The sequence below is a fragment of the Boleophthalmus pectinirostris genome, unplaced genomic scaffold (genome assembly GCF_026225935.1).
Source record: "Boleophthalmus pectinirostris isolate CB_2022bp ecotype Guang Dong unplaced genomic scaffold, ASM2622593v1 HiC_scaffold_16, whole genome shotgun sequence".
Classification (NCBI taxonomy): domain Eukaryota; kingdom Metazoa; phylum Chordata; class Actinopteri; order Gobiiformes; family Gobiidae; genus Boleophthalmus; species Boleophthalmus pectinirostris.
The window spans coordinates 3,647,649-3,662,728 of record NW_026571095.1 but is presented as its reverse complement, the minus strand read 5'-3'; the positions used below and the strand labels follow the sequence as shown (position 1 = coordinate 3,662,728).

At 39.9% G+C, this 15,080-nt stretch overlaps 1 protein-coding gene across 1 annotated transcript in view; it reads right to left on the bottom strand.

The window, feature by feature from the left end:
* Positions 1–5,415, bottom strand: part of atp1b3a (ATPase Na+/K+ transporting subunit beta 3a) — a 28,024-nt gene extending 22,609 nt beyond the window's left edge. The window contains exon 1 of the mRNA XM_020917275.2: positions 5,304–5,415. Within this exon, the coding sequence (XP_020772934.1) occupies positions 5,304–5,415 (112 nt within the window). The remainder of the gene's footprint in view (positions 1–5,303) is intronic.
* Between the last annotated feature and the right edge of the window lie 9,665 nt (positions 5,416–15,080).

Sequence of the window (15,080 nt, the reverse complement as noted above, 5' to 3'; positions counted from 1 at the left end):
CTCCAAACTGCTCTGATTAAAGTAACATGTGGGGATAACAAACGCCCCCTCATCGCTCTGATTGAACGTGGCCAGTGAGAGTGGAGCTGTGGAGTGGCCCTGGCTCCACTCAGCCTAAGTGGTCTGTGTTTTTACACTAACACGCCACATAAACATTTAAAGGCAGCGGACGGAGCGCGCGCCGCCTCACAACAAATGGCTCACCATCAAATATGGATGATTTAAAACACACACTCCAAAACCAAACAATTTATCCTGGCTGAGGGTCGGCACAAACTGTACGCCGTAAAGTGATTCATTTTGTTTTCATTAAAGGGAACATCGGGTATAAAATGGACTTTTACGAGTTTTGACGCTGCTGTAGTGTTGTTCTCTCGTCGTTAACCTACTCAGAGTTGTATTTTTGATTGATTCATGGAGGTTTGAGTAATACTGCGTTTGAGACTTGAGTGCTCAAAAAGTCTGATTTCACCTACCCCCTATCCCCGCCCACCGTCTGTTAAAACAAATCCAATGTCATACTCGTTTAGTTCACTTCTTTATACAGTTTCTAGTTCACAGTCTAGTTTAGTCTTGACTTTTCCAGATTTAGTCCTGGTTTAGTCCTGGCTTAGTCCTGGTTTAATCTTGATTTAGTCTTGATTTAGTTTTGATTTAGTCTTGGTTTAGTCCCATTTTAGTCCTGATTTAGTCCTTGTTTAGTCTTGGTTTAATCTTGGTTTATTCTTAGTTTAGTCCTGGTTTAGTCCTGGTTTAGTCCTGGTTTAGTCTTGGTTTAGTCCTGGTTTAGTCTTGATTTAGTCCTGGTTTACTCCTGCATTTGAGCCTTGAGTGCTCAAAAAGTCTGATCTCACTTACCCCCTGTCCCCGCCCACAGCCTACATCCCATCATTAAATATTGCTGATTTAATTTTTGTATCGATGGGGTTCTCGTTAAAGGGGACACTGTATGGACAGTGTCCATACAAAATGGACTTTTACAAGCTTTGAACCATGTTGTAATGTTGTTATCTTCCTTTCTCTGCCCATTAACCTTCTCAGAGTTGTATTTTGATTGATTCATGTTGGAGTAATCCTGTATTGTCCTGCACATGAGACATGAGCGCTCAGGAAATGTCTGTTTTTCACCTAACCCCCTCCCCTATAACCTGATTTATCAGCCGGTTTCACTTCGTGGAAACCATCTGACCTCGCAGCATTATCATTCACTCGACGGTAATCGGGTACTTTTTTTTGGTTTAACTGATCACTGCTATTTGATTGTGACATATGTGATGCACCAAATACTGTAGGACAAAGGGCAATGACGTCTTTCCCCTTGATAAAATTCACCAAACATTCTCTTTGTTCCAACTTTAAATCCTCGATCTCGGGAATCGTTGCCAGCACAGAATATCTGGCTCTTCACTGATTGGCTGGTGCCCGAACTCACACTTCCGGGGTTTTTGAGAACCGTCTAGTGTATTTTGATTCCTGACCTAGTCACTAGAGAGAAATGAAATTGAGCGGAGACACTAGGTGGCGCTGTGTATTGTTCTGAATAACTAAAACTTGATGAATTAAATGCCTATTGTTATTATAAATCTATCATTCTGATGCCTGACTTTGTGCACTCATCATTAAATAATGGTTTATGTTGTTTGATCTAACTGTACTCCATCTAGGTTTAGCTGTGGCTCTTATGATCATTAAAATGAGTAGCTCTATGGACTTTTTGTGTTGTAAAGGTAAAGCTCATCCAAGGAAAAAGTTTCAAGATCCCTGTTTTATTGGCGTCTAACTGCACCCAAAGGCTCGCCCTCTTTCTTATAACCGTCTGAGTTCGTTGCGGCCGTTAAAATGAGCAGCTCTTTGACATTTTTGTTTTGTAAAAGTAGCTCACCGGAGGAAAACTTTTGGAGACCCTGTTCTAGTGAGTTGTGTGTCACATGATTGACACAAACTCTATGCTCTATTGTGATGTGAACTCATTTAGATTTTATTAAAGGGAAGGCTGTAAATCAAATGGACTTTTACATACTTTTAACCCTCATTATTAAGTTTGTATTTTGATCATGCATGTTGGTGTAATCCTGTATGGTCCTGCATATGAGACATGAATACTGAAGAAATGTCTGTTTCACCTACCCCCATCCCCGCCCACACTTTACATGTCACTATTAAATATAGAGAATGTAAACTTGAAAACAGAGATCATACTTGTCTTCTAGTGCTGTGATCAGTGTTGGGAAGGTTACTTTTAAAATGTATTCCCCTACATATTAAAGATTACATACCCCAAAATGTAGTTTGTAACATTAATCCATTAAGTTACTTAAAGTGAGTAATGTAATCTGAATAGTTTGGATTACTTGATATTGTCATGCTTTTTAAAACTACCTGAATGAAGCAACCGCATCCTGCAAATTCCTGTTTGTTCTCTTCAAATTGTCTGTTGAGCCCAAGTCTCCATGAAAAGGTAATTGATGCTGTGAAGTAGCAAAGACGAGGATATCTGAACATAAGATCTTTTGTCTTCTAAAAGACAATATAAAAAGTAAGAAAGTTACCCTAGATACATCAGGCGTCATAAAAATCATTATGGAAGCATACAAATCACAGATAGTTTTGAAAGCCATTGCCAAATTGTATAAAGCGCTGGAGGAATTAAAAGCAGACAGTACGGAATACTTAACTCTTTCCTCCTTGGACGCCTACAACCAACAACCAGCAACCCATACATATATTACTAGGGCTGCCCATAGAGCATAACTGCATAAAAGAAATTGGACTTCCACAAGTGATTATAAATATCCCTGTGTGTACCTAATTCATTTTACTCATTTAACTTGTTATAATATAATAATATAATAATAAAACTCTTTCCTGTCAGTGGGTGTCCAGTATTTGTTATCTTGGTTACTTTCTCGTGTGCAGAGCTCCGCATAAGTGTTTCTGTGGCAATACATCATACATCTCACCTTGAAAAAAAAGACAAATATTTCAACGGACTAGCCTGAGAAACATCCAGATTTCAGGGCAATTTTGGTCCATAATTGAGTATAAAGTCCCCAATAGTTTGTTTAGATATCGCAGGACTCCACACAGACGCATCATTGGCATTCTCACCTTTGTAAGTTTCACTCTCCGAAAGTCCGTCGCTCTCACTGTGATTGGATTTCAAGAGGACGTTACATCGTGTATAAAACTGACCTTTACAAACTTTTAACCTTGCTGTAATGGTGTCCCTTCACCATTAACCTTCTCAAAGTTGCATTTCAGTCGATTCATGTTGAAGTAATCCTGTATTGCCCTAAAACGTGTCTTCACCTACCCCCTATCCCCGCCCACGTGTCTACTTACTCGTGATTATTACCCAAAATTCAGACACCAGATCATGCATAGGGTTAGAAAACGTAAAGCAGCCATTATTCGACAAAAAAAAAAAAAAAAAAAAAAAGTAAAGTAAATAAAAATCAGATGGTTGCTATGGAGGAATTTGAGTCTGAAGGGGCGGGGCTTGTCAGGTCTGCAGGAAGTCCGGGGGTTTGTTTCTGTCATTAAACCTTTTCACATCAGTATTACAGTTTTCAATGAACAAAATGCAAAATTCTTATCTACATATGTTAGAATTTAACACCAAGTACGCTCCATAAAGTGTAAAGCCTTCTTCTTACAGCTGGAATGTTGAGGAATTTGCATTTTTTGTCGCAGTTTCTCTTTCAGTGCTTCCTTAGTGAGCTTTGACCAGAGCCACAGAGGGGAAAGTCTACGATCTGTTTGACTCTCACTCACATCCACTGTACCTCTAAGGATGGATTCTGCACACTTACTGCTTGTCACTGAAACAGCTCTTCATTTCAGTGCAGACTACACATGTATTACATATAGTGAGTGTTGTTGAAGTGCACACACACTCGCACACACAGTGGGAGTGTACATGGTGTGTGTGATGTGCCTGTATGACTGTGCCTGTTTAATGGACTGCATTAGTATGTATGAATAAGTGAGTTCACCTTTACCACTGCATTATGATGATTGCAGATCCTGTTCTAGCACAGAGCACCTTTCCAGACTCTGTGTAGTGATGCTGCAGTGACAGCTCATGTTCATGTCTCATGTGTAGCACAAAGAGACGCACACACAAAGACACAGAGCTCCTCCTGCGTCTAATCCCGTCCTCAGAGACAGGCCTCCTTTCTCCTGTCTCTTCTGCTCCTGCCACTGCTCCTGCCACTGCTCCTGCCACTGCTCCTGGTACTGCTCCTGGTACTGCTCCTGGTACTGCTCCTGCCCTGCTCCTGCTCCTGCCTGGGTCCTGGAGAGCCACTGCAGAGCTGAGAGCATCTGCTGCCTCATGCCTCCAACACATCTGATTCAAAATGGTTCTGCCCTCTAAAAACCATGGACCCCTGCTCCTCGCGCCGCACACCCCCCGCTCTGCCGCCGCTGCCTCACGCTCTCCGGCCGTATCCCACAATGCACCTGGCCGGTGTGCGTGCACAGAAAGACGGGGAGAAAGAGGAGAGAGGGAATCCCATTTGACCTTGACAGGCATGCTAATGTGGGCGGCCATGCAACTGCAATGGAGCATCCCACTCCACAGCAGCACAGGGGCCCAGCGCAGCCCGCAGTCCCCTCCGCCGCTGAGAGGAGCGCGCTCTGAGAGGGGAGGCTCTGCTCACGTCCCCCCTGTGCAAATGACTGGTGCATCATTAGCACTGATCAGGTAGAAGACTCACACTTTGTCTTTGGGAGCATTCTGTGACCAAAGCCCTGAGCGCACACACAGTCCTGGATGAATCACTTTAATGAGCCAATGGCCGGTGCTGTTACAATGGCTTACTCATGTCATTGACTGCACAGAAAGGCTCATCTTTCTCATCAATTCCCCCCATCCTCACATGTCACAAGAACAGCTGAAAGCCACTGCGTTTTTCCTCTGCCATCCCGTCTGAAAAGGTGATCGCACCTTTAAAAATGGCAGAAAATGACCTTTTGTCCCCTCAGAGCTGAGCCAATGACTAGGGCCTGTATTACATAAATGTATGGACAGTGCTAAGAAGATGGTTAGGTAATAGCTGCACACATCCTTGTGTCATATCGAGACTATAGATGTGTGATTGGTTATGAGTCATTTGAATGGGAAATGCGAGCAATGCGGCAAAACGCCGAGGGTGTCTTTAGAAAAAGGACAGATTCACCAGCGCAGGCTCGCCACCTTGGTGTAGGCCACCGGCTCTGCGCTATTTTCACACAATTCTACCTTGAGGTGAAAACGTGAAGCGCTAATTGGACGCAATGAATGAACGGGAGAGGCTTACCCCAGCTGCTGGCCGTGCGACCCAAAAGCTCTCCGGTTCTGGGGTTATAGATGGAGTCCTTCCAACTAGACGTGTTCTCCTTGTTGGCGGGTTTGTCCTCGGTGCTCGCCATGGTGATTCTCTGATTCGGCTCCTAAATCCCGGCGTGTCTTGGTGCTTTTCTGGTGCGCCTGCCTCTATCCCGTTGGACTAGAATGGTGAAAAGCGCGCAGCGGGGGGATGCGATGGAGGCGAAGGAGAAGCCGGCGAGCGGTCGGATCAATGGTGGGGAATAAGTGGGCGGCGTAGAGCGAGGCAGCGAGCAAAAGGAGATACGCTCTCGGTTGGAACAAAAAAGGAAAAAAAAACTAGCGAGGGAAGGAGAGGAAGTGGAGAGAGTCGGTGACGTCCTCACACGAGAAGCGCCGTGGCAGCTGATGCAGTACGGGAGGATGTATGTGCATTGGCTAATGATCTGGAGACGCTCGCAGACGCAACGTTACGCGCAGAAATTATAAATAGAGCGCGTGCACGGTTTGGTTCTGCTCGTCAGTTTTTCTCTCGTGACAGAGCTGAGGTTTGAGGAGCAACCAGGGGATCGGGTTTAGGAAGATGAGGAGGAGGAAGAGGAGGAGGAGGAGGAGGAGGGGAGAGGGGGATGTCTGTGGGAATTTGTGGAGTAGGTTCATTAAGGAGAAGATGGATCAAAAGATGCGAGGAAAAAGAAAGGACAACGGTGGAAGACAGGAAAAGATGAATGAACCGTGGAAGGTCGCTTTGAAGGCGAGAAGAAGGGAGGAAGAAGGGAAGGACTAGGCCCAGAAACAAGAAAGATGGAAGCAGTGCAGAGACGATGAAGGATGAGGAGAAGAAAGGATGCAATGGCGTGAAGGACTAAGCCAAAACAAGGAAGGAAAGGAGATAAGGATGGAAGGAGCTAGGAGGAACTAGGAGGAAAGGATCAATACAGCAAGCTTGTTTGAGCTTTGCCTTAATTGGATGAACACAGGTCTAAACCAGGACTAAACTCAGACTAGATTAGTCCCAAATCAGAGTCTAAACCAGGACTAAACTCAGACTAGATTAGCCCCAAATCAGAGTCTAAACCAGGTCTAAACCTGGACTAAACTCAGACTGGATTAGCCCCAAATTGGAGTAGGCTGGGATTAGTTAAACCAAGTTTAACTAACTCAACTCTTAATGAAATCTTGAGTTAAAATAATGATGAACTATAGTAAAATGTGACAGAAGCTGGGTTATGTTTTTGTTAATTGGATTTTGACGGTATGTTTGCACAAAATTCATCTGGGTTATTTTCTATTTTCTATACATTTTGTGGCACGCAGTCCCTAAACAGTTGACCAAACTGGATCTTTATTGATTTATTTATTTTATGTAGGAAATCATGCTTCAAACTTACACAAAATCAGCATTTAAATGACTTACCAAGAAGACACAGACCCTATAATGACCCGATAAGACACAAAGACACTAGGTTTGGTCATCTGCTCTAATAAAGTATCTTAATTATTATTGTTGACCAAGAAAGTATATGAAATAATGAGGTTTAGATCAGTTTAAGCAATCTACGTTAAAAAAGTAGAGGATAGTCAGTTCAAATCCCTCATTAAAACTCACAAACGTTTTCTGGCCCGTTTGCAAATGCAGCTTTAACTTTTACCATTCTAAAGTTGCACTATGTAACTTTTTGGTTTATAGTCTGTTACCCGCTTGTTTCTATGGATAGTAGGGATGTAACAATAACCAAAATATCGTGATATCGTATCGTCAAAAGTCTGTCAGTAATATCATGGACCATCACAATATATCGAATTACAAGTCTCTTTGTTTAAATGAAGAGTTATGATGCAGCAACATCTCAAAAAAACAGATGGAACTACATAGACCATGATCCTTTGCTCTGTTTTCACTACATGAGGGATGTCAAACTCAAATTCACTGAGGCCAAAATTAAAAATTGGGACTAAGTCGTGGACCAAAATAAATATTTATTGAAAAATGTCAACAACATCTGCATGTTTTCTCTTTTTTTGAGATCTGTAATGTTAAACCTTTTCTTATTCAAATAAATGTTTATTAATAGTTTTGTTTAAACATTGAATCCAGAACATAATATAAAATAATAACATCATTTTAAATAAATAATGTCTCTATAACCAATCTGTAGCTGGCGGGCAGCTCTAATAAATATTTGATCTGATCTCACAGGCCAAATATAATTATATCGTGGGCCAAATTTGGTGCCCGAGCCTGAGTTTGACATGTCTGGACTACAACAAGAAATAACAGTTCTAACACTTCTAAGTCTTAGTTCTTTGGATTAAGTCTTGTCAAGAGGAAAACGCAGCATTTTCACCATTTTGTTAGCCTCCACAAAATATCGCAATAAATATCGTACCGTGAGATTTGGATATATCATTCTTTTGCCTGGAATGTTCCACAGTATCACATTAAACAGCTCTACTTTACACGTATTCAATTATAGTTGGTTTTAAAGCTCAAAAACACCCAGAAAAACAGACATTGTGACTGTGAGTGAATTGCCTCTCCATAGATTTGACCTGTAACGGATCTGATTTGGTCTCTATTAAGAAGAAAAGTTTAATACCACACTGTGACACATCCCAGACAACGCAACAACATCTCCATTAAGAAAAGAATTTGAGGAACCCTCCACTAAAAAAGTTACACAGTGCAGCTTTAATAGGAATGTAACAATAAGCGAAATATCATATCGTATCGTCAAAAGTCTCAGGGCTGTCACAATATATCGAATTAGAAGTTCCTGAGTGTTTAAATGCAGGTTTTATAGTAGCAACAGCTTATAAACATCAAAAACTACATATCCCATGATTCATTTCAGCATAGACAACATGAAGAGATGTTTTTACTTGAATTCTTGGTCTTATAACGGAAATAATTCACACCAAAATCTTGTCAAGGTATTTTAAAAGCAGAAACATGTCCTATCTACAATTATATCAGCCTCTCCAAAATATTGCAATAAATATCGTACCGTGAGATGCATATCGTGATAATATCGTCCTAAGAGGTTTGGATATTGTTACATACCTAATCTTTAACAGGATCAGTGTTGGGAAGGTGACTTTTAAAATGTATTCCCCTACAGATTACAGATTACATACCCCAACATGTAGTTTGTAATTACTTAGTACATTAAATTACTTAGTGAGTAATGTAAATGATTACTTGATATTGTCATGTTTTTTAAAACTACATGAATGTAGCAACCACATCCTGAAAATTCTTGTTTGTTCTCTTCAAATTGTTGAGTCCAAGTCTCCATAAACAGACTTTTGTTTACTGTAGAGAAGCAAAGACGAAGATATTTTAACATGAGATGTTTTGTCGCTATTATTGATAAAGAAATGATTTCTATATGAACTACTTCTATATGATCTACTGCTGCTTTAAATTATGTCCACCTACTGTTAGTGTCATATCATTTAGACCTGGTTTAGTCCTGTTTTAGACTTGGATTAGTTCTGGTTTAGTCCTGGTTTAGACCTGGTTTAATCCTGGTTTTAGTCCTGGTTTAGTTCTGGTTTAGTCCTGGTTTAGACCTGGTTTAATCCTGGTTTTAGTCCTGGTTTAGTTCTGGTTTAGTCCTGGTTTAGATCTGGCATTAGTAATGGTTTAGTCTTGGGTTAATCCTGTTTTAGTCCTGGTATTAGTCCTGGTTTTAGTCCTGGTTTTAATCCTGGTTTTAGTCCAAGTTTTAGTCCTGGTATTAGTCCTGGTTTAGTCCTGGTTTTAGACCTGGTTTAGTCCTGTTTTAGACTTGGTTTAGTCCTGGTTTAGCCCAAAATGTGAAAACAGGAAAATACCACTATGTAATCAATTTACTTCAACAAAGTAACTGTAATCCAATTACCACTCACTGAAACAGTAACTGTAACTGAATGCAGTTACTCATAATTTGTACTCTGATTACATAACGCTGGTACATGTAATCTGTTACTCCCCAACACTGAACATGATGTATTTTACTGTAGTCGTTTCGTCTACCATTTGATTACCATTTGTATTTTGTATTCTAAAATATTGTACAGTGACCTTGAGTGTCTTGAAGCTGCCTCAAATAAAGTGTATTATTAAAAATATCACACATTACCACCATGTTACAAGAAAAAACATTACTAGACTATGTTTAGACCTGGTTTAGTCCTGGTTTAGACCTGGTTTTAGTCCTGGTTTAGACCTGGTTTAGACCTGGTTTTAGTCCTGGTTTTAGTCCTGGTTTTAGTCCTGGTTTAGATCTGGTTTAGTCCTGGTTTAGACCTGGTTTATACCTGGTTTAAGTCCTAGTTTGGTCCTGGTTTAGTCCTGGTTTAGTCCTGGTTTAGACCTGGTTTAGACCTGGTATTAGTCCTGCTTTAGTCCTGGTTTTAGTCCTAGTTTAGCCCAAAATGTGGAAACAGGAAAATACCACCGTGTAATCCATTTATTTCAACAAAAGTAACTGTAATCCAATTACCACTCACTGAAACAGTAACAGTAAGTGAATACAGTTACAGTTACTGTGAATACATGATGTATATTACTGTAGTTGTTTCCTCTACCATTTGATTGTATTTTGTATTTTGAAATATTGTACAGTGACCTTGAATGTCTTGAAGCTGCCTCAAATAAAATGTATTATTAAAAATATCACAAATTACCAACATATTCCAAAAAACAAACAAAAAAAAAAAAAAAATCAACACGTTACTACAAAACACAAAACCTTGACAATTTGAGGACAAGAGCAAATCCGTGACTGTTCTGAACTCTGTACCTTCAAGAAACTGCTCAGACCCCGTCTATTTAGAACCTGTATTCCTGTATTTTGTCTTGTTTTTGTACTTTTTAAATCATATTCTTTAGTATTTAGGAAAAAAAAGCGCTTTCTAAATCAAATGTGTGATTCTTATTAGTGTGAAGAGCGGCCCAGTGTGTGCCTGCGCCTGCACTCTGCTCTGTTGTTAGGTACCTCTGATATTGTAGCCCTAAATTAGTTCTGACAGCAGGAATTGGGCGCACCACCCTGGCCCCCTCCTCCCCCCGCGGTGCCCTCCCCGTCCCCGTCCCCGTCCCCATCCCCCGCCGGACCCACTGTTCATTATATAACTCCCAGTGTGCATTGTCCCGCTCTGGGGCCTTTGTCACGACTCTGCTGTCCTGTAATGGGATGATTATGAAAATACACCCCGGGACACAAGGTACGCCAGGGGTCAAAGGTCACATATTTTGGTTGTTGATATGAACACGTTTGACAATTTAGCGCGCAGGTTCTGAGGTGGTTTTGTGGGTTTTTCACTCTGGGAGCTGTGATTGGTGCGGTCCTGTTTACGCGACAAAAATGGTGGACAAAAGAGAATAAAGTCAAAATAATTCATTATACTTTTACAAAAAACACGGTACTATAAAAGAAGACAATATTATGGCATCTTGTGTATGTTAAATGTTGTTTCCTTGACACAAACAGACCTGGAGTTGTGCTTTGTTTCATTCACACATAACACACACATCTTTCCACTGAGTTCTGTTTACATGAGAACACTTGTGGGTAAAAATATCGAAATATTTTATAGGAAGTGCCTTTCATTTAGATGGTGACGGTGTTTTGGGGGCTTAAAAATGCAAGAATCTGAAACCACCCTCCAGAGTGGAAAAATTTAATACACTCGTAATGTTTCCGTCTACACTGCCCAAGACGCTAAACTCTGGTCACATCTGCTCAGGTCATGTACGTGTTTATGTCACATACATACTGTACACAGAAACAAACATGTCGGACTTCCATGTGTCGGAGCTTCAAGAATGTGCACAGATACTATTAGTGAACAGACAAGGATCTGCAATCACCTCTGTCAAATTCTGGATGCACCAGGTCGTCACAGGTGGATATGGACGAGACCTGGAGAACCAGTCGATGGTGGAACAACTTTGTGGAAGGAGGAGCTGATGAAAATGCTTTGTGTGAAACTTCTGTATGTTCAAAGATGGCCTTGTTGCAGGGGTGTCCAAACTTTTTTTCATCAAGGGCCACATATCTAAACACAGATGAAGCAGAGGGTTGATCGAGGGCTGTAGACTGGTGCTCAGTACAGTCAATAATTGAAATCTAACACGTTAGAATGAACCATCAGTCTTGATTCATACTGAGATCTTTAAATCTACACACTAATATTTAATATTTAGCTTTATCAAGGCAGATTTTCAAAAAACTTGCAATAAAAAGTTCATTTTTATTGATGCAAGGCAATTTGGGCCACTTCACCTGGAAGTCTGAGGGCCAAGAAAAATTTGTCTGGGGGCTGCATTTGGCACATGCCTGGTTTAAGTACAAACATACCCTATCCAATTCTACACACTTCTGCGTCACCATATGCACGCAGATTTACTCCCGAAAACGCTCAGAATAAAAAGTGAAGACGCAACGCCACTTTAGCATCTTCTGTTCAGACCGTCATCATATAAACGTAGCCTTAAACAGAAAACATCCTGATGTTGCTGTGTCGTGTCGCTCAGCTGATTTAAACAGGTTTTGGTGCTGTCTTCCTACTGGTGGAGGCAGGACGACCAAACCACCTGCAGTCCCACTTCCTCAGGACAGTATCCCAGGTGTGTGAGAGTAAAAAAGCCCCTCGTCCCGGTTTATCGTCCTGTGGGCATGTTTCTGTATTTCCATTGCCTCTTTAATCCAGCGACGGTGTTTGTTTTCTTCTGTCCCAGTCCAGAATATGGTTCTCTCTTTTACAGTGTCACAAACAGCCGATTTGAGTTGTTCCTGTTCCTGTTCTGCTTTGTGTTTTGTTGCTCGTGTTTCATCCTTCTTGAATTCTGTTCTCTGTTCCTTTTTTCATGTACTGATTGTCCTCCCTGTTTCTCCGATGTGTGTTTTATTGACATTACATTTATGCTCCAGTTCTAATTTGGGAAGAAAACACTCTGTTCCAACTTGTGATGTCATGTGGTCATACAGGAAGTGCTCCATATACCTTCACTAGAATCATTTGGATCATTTCTGCTCCCGAATCACCACTCTCCACTGAATAAAAGGTTAAAAGGTCGCTGTTAACTCAAAAACTACCTCTACATGACGTCATAAGGCAAACATTTGAGCTTTCGAGTTGTAGAAAGTCTAAAAATGCAGGATTACTCAATGTGTATGAAACAAAACACAACGCCGGGTTTGTTTTTGATGAATTTCCAACATGATTAAACACTCACAAGATTCAATTTTGTGCAATATTGGGCCTTTAAAGATTCTCTTATGTTCTGTCTCCCATGAGCTCCATTAGCTGTCGCCTGTTGGTCAATAATAAATTAATTACAACATGCCAAGACCAAACTGTACTCTAGTTCTATCTCCACACACGCAAATATCGGCAGGACTCGATATGACCAGGAGGACGATGACAAGCCCGCAGTCACTTTTGATGCATGAGTATTGACGAGCGGAGCATTGATTAAGACTGGACGGTGATTCCCCGTGAACCTGAGCTGTTGTAACCGAAGCAGGAAGAGAGATCCCAGACTCCGCCCTGTGTATGGACCTGCTCCAGTCCCTCCTCCTCCTCCTCAGTCTGGAGCTTCCTCTCCTCTCTCAGCGGGATGCACTCAGACTACTGCTTTTTTCTTTACACTGTCATTTGTTTGATTTTTATTAGTCTAATCGTAAAGTTTGTGTTTTGGAATTAGTTCTATGTGTGTCATGTTTGGTAAGTCTCAAGTAGGTCTCAAGTCTTTGACCTCAAGTCTGAGTCAAGTCCTAAACCAAATACAGACAAGTCCAAGTCGAGTCTCGAGTCACTGGTCCATAAGTCCAAGTCAAGTCCAAGTCGTCTGCTTTGAGCTTCAAGTAATTTCAAGTCTTTAAACCAAAAAAGTACCAAATATAACTTAGATTTTTGCAATTTAGATGAATTTTAAGATAAACATCATACATCAATCCACCATTTTAAGATATCGGTCTTTAGATACTTACAAAAATCCTGCTCCTGTTTTCGATAAAAATACATTTTTGTTCTATGTACTTTGTGTTGTACATAGAATTGCTTTGTTTTTGTTTTATTCTTCTTCACTAATTTACAAATATAGGTGTGGTGATGATCAAATCAGAGAGATGTACTTATATCTTAGGATTCTGGATTGTACAGTATGAATGCCGTCTGTGTGTTGTGTGAATGTTGTCTTTGTTTGTTTGTCCTTGGTTCTGTTTTGATTTGTTTTTTCTTTCTTTTCTGTAAATGTGACTTTTGTTAATGTTTTGTTAATTTGTTAAAGATGCTACATCTCAAGGGGCTTCCCTTATAAATAAAAAATAAATAAATAAATTGTACTTAAAAAAACATCAATCATATTCATCTGTGAGTATTTATAGAGTATATAAGAGTTGTAGAAATTTATTTTGTTAGTTTTTCTTTTTTAAATGTCTTGACAAGATCTTAGTGTGAATCATTACAGTCAGAATAGAAAGAATTCAGATTTAAAAATGCTTCTCAAGTCACTGACCTTCAAGTCCAAGTCGAGTCCCAAGTCTTAGTCCATTTTATCAAGTCAAGTCTCAAGTCCTAAAAATAGTGACTCAAGTCTGACTCGAGTCCAAGTCCCCAACTCTGGATCCTGGCAGTTACAGGGGAGAGTTTGGAGCTGAGTTCTATATTTATTCATGGAATTTATTCATGGACTAAATGGCAAAATAAAAACAGCAGAATCACATAGAGTGAGTTAATCCGAACATTTCAAGACCAAAATAACAAGGCTCACAGCAGCAGTTAGAGAAAGAGGAGCCACAATATTCCAATGTAAGTCTATAATAAGAGTCAGATGGAGCCGGAAGTGCCCCCATGAACACTTCCTATTTTGAGTTACATCCATTATATATATATATATATATATATATATATATATATATATATATATATATATCAAGTCTACAGCTTGGCTTTCACGTTTTTAAGACGTAAAAATCAGATACAGAAAATATTATTACTTTAAGTATAGAGACTAAAAATGTTTATTTAAAATGGGAAGAAAAGAAATGGAATTGCCTTTAAAATTATGCTTTAAGTTTGTAATAAATAATAAAAGATGATGAAAGGAAATGATGATGGTGAAAATAATATTAGGGACAAAAAATGTTTATTTAAAAATGGAAAAAAGGAATTTCAATTATAAATCGGCCAAAATGTATGAATGTAAGGGGGTGTAGTGGTGTGTTTATGTTGCACTACCACGTTATTTTTGTTTTATTTAACCAAATTTGTGTCAGTTTGTGTGGTCAGGGGGGATTTTTGTTGTTGTTTTGTATTTGTTGTGAGTGTTGCTTTATGTTTTTATGTTGATTATTGTAATTTGTTAAATGTTGATTATTGTATTTTGTTAAATGTTATATTCTGTTGTCCTTAATAAAAATTAAAATAAAAAATAAAAAGATACAGTGCCTTTAATGTGTTCACTGCCAAAACAGTTATGCTCAGAATTAAAAGGACTGTGGTTTAATTAAGTCCATTAGTCAAATGTGTCTCACACTTGCACCATCCTGCACCAACAGCCTCTGCTCTTAGTACATATATGCAACGTACATATAAGGGGATGTAGGATGTGTTATGTAATACCCTAAGATGTTTTTTTTTTTTTTTTCTTAACACATCTGTTTACAGTCTCCATCTTCTCCCTCTCTCTCACACACTTCCTCTTTTCAGTGGTGCTCCATCGCCATAGCAACAAGGCTTGGAAAATGCCCCAAATATCCAAGCTCAAACAGCC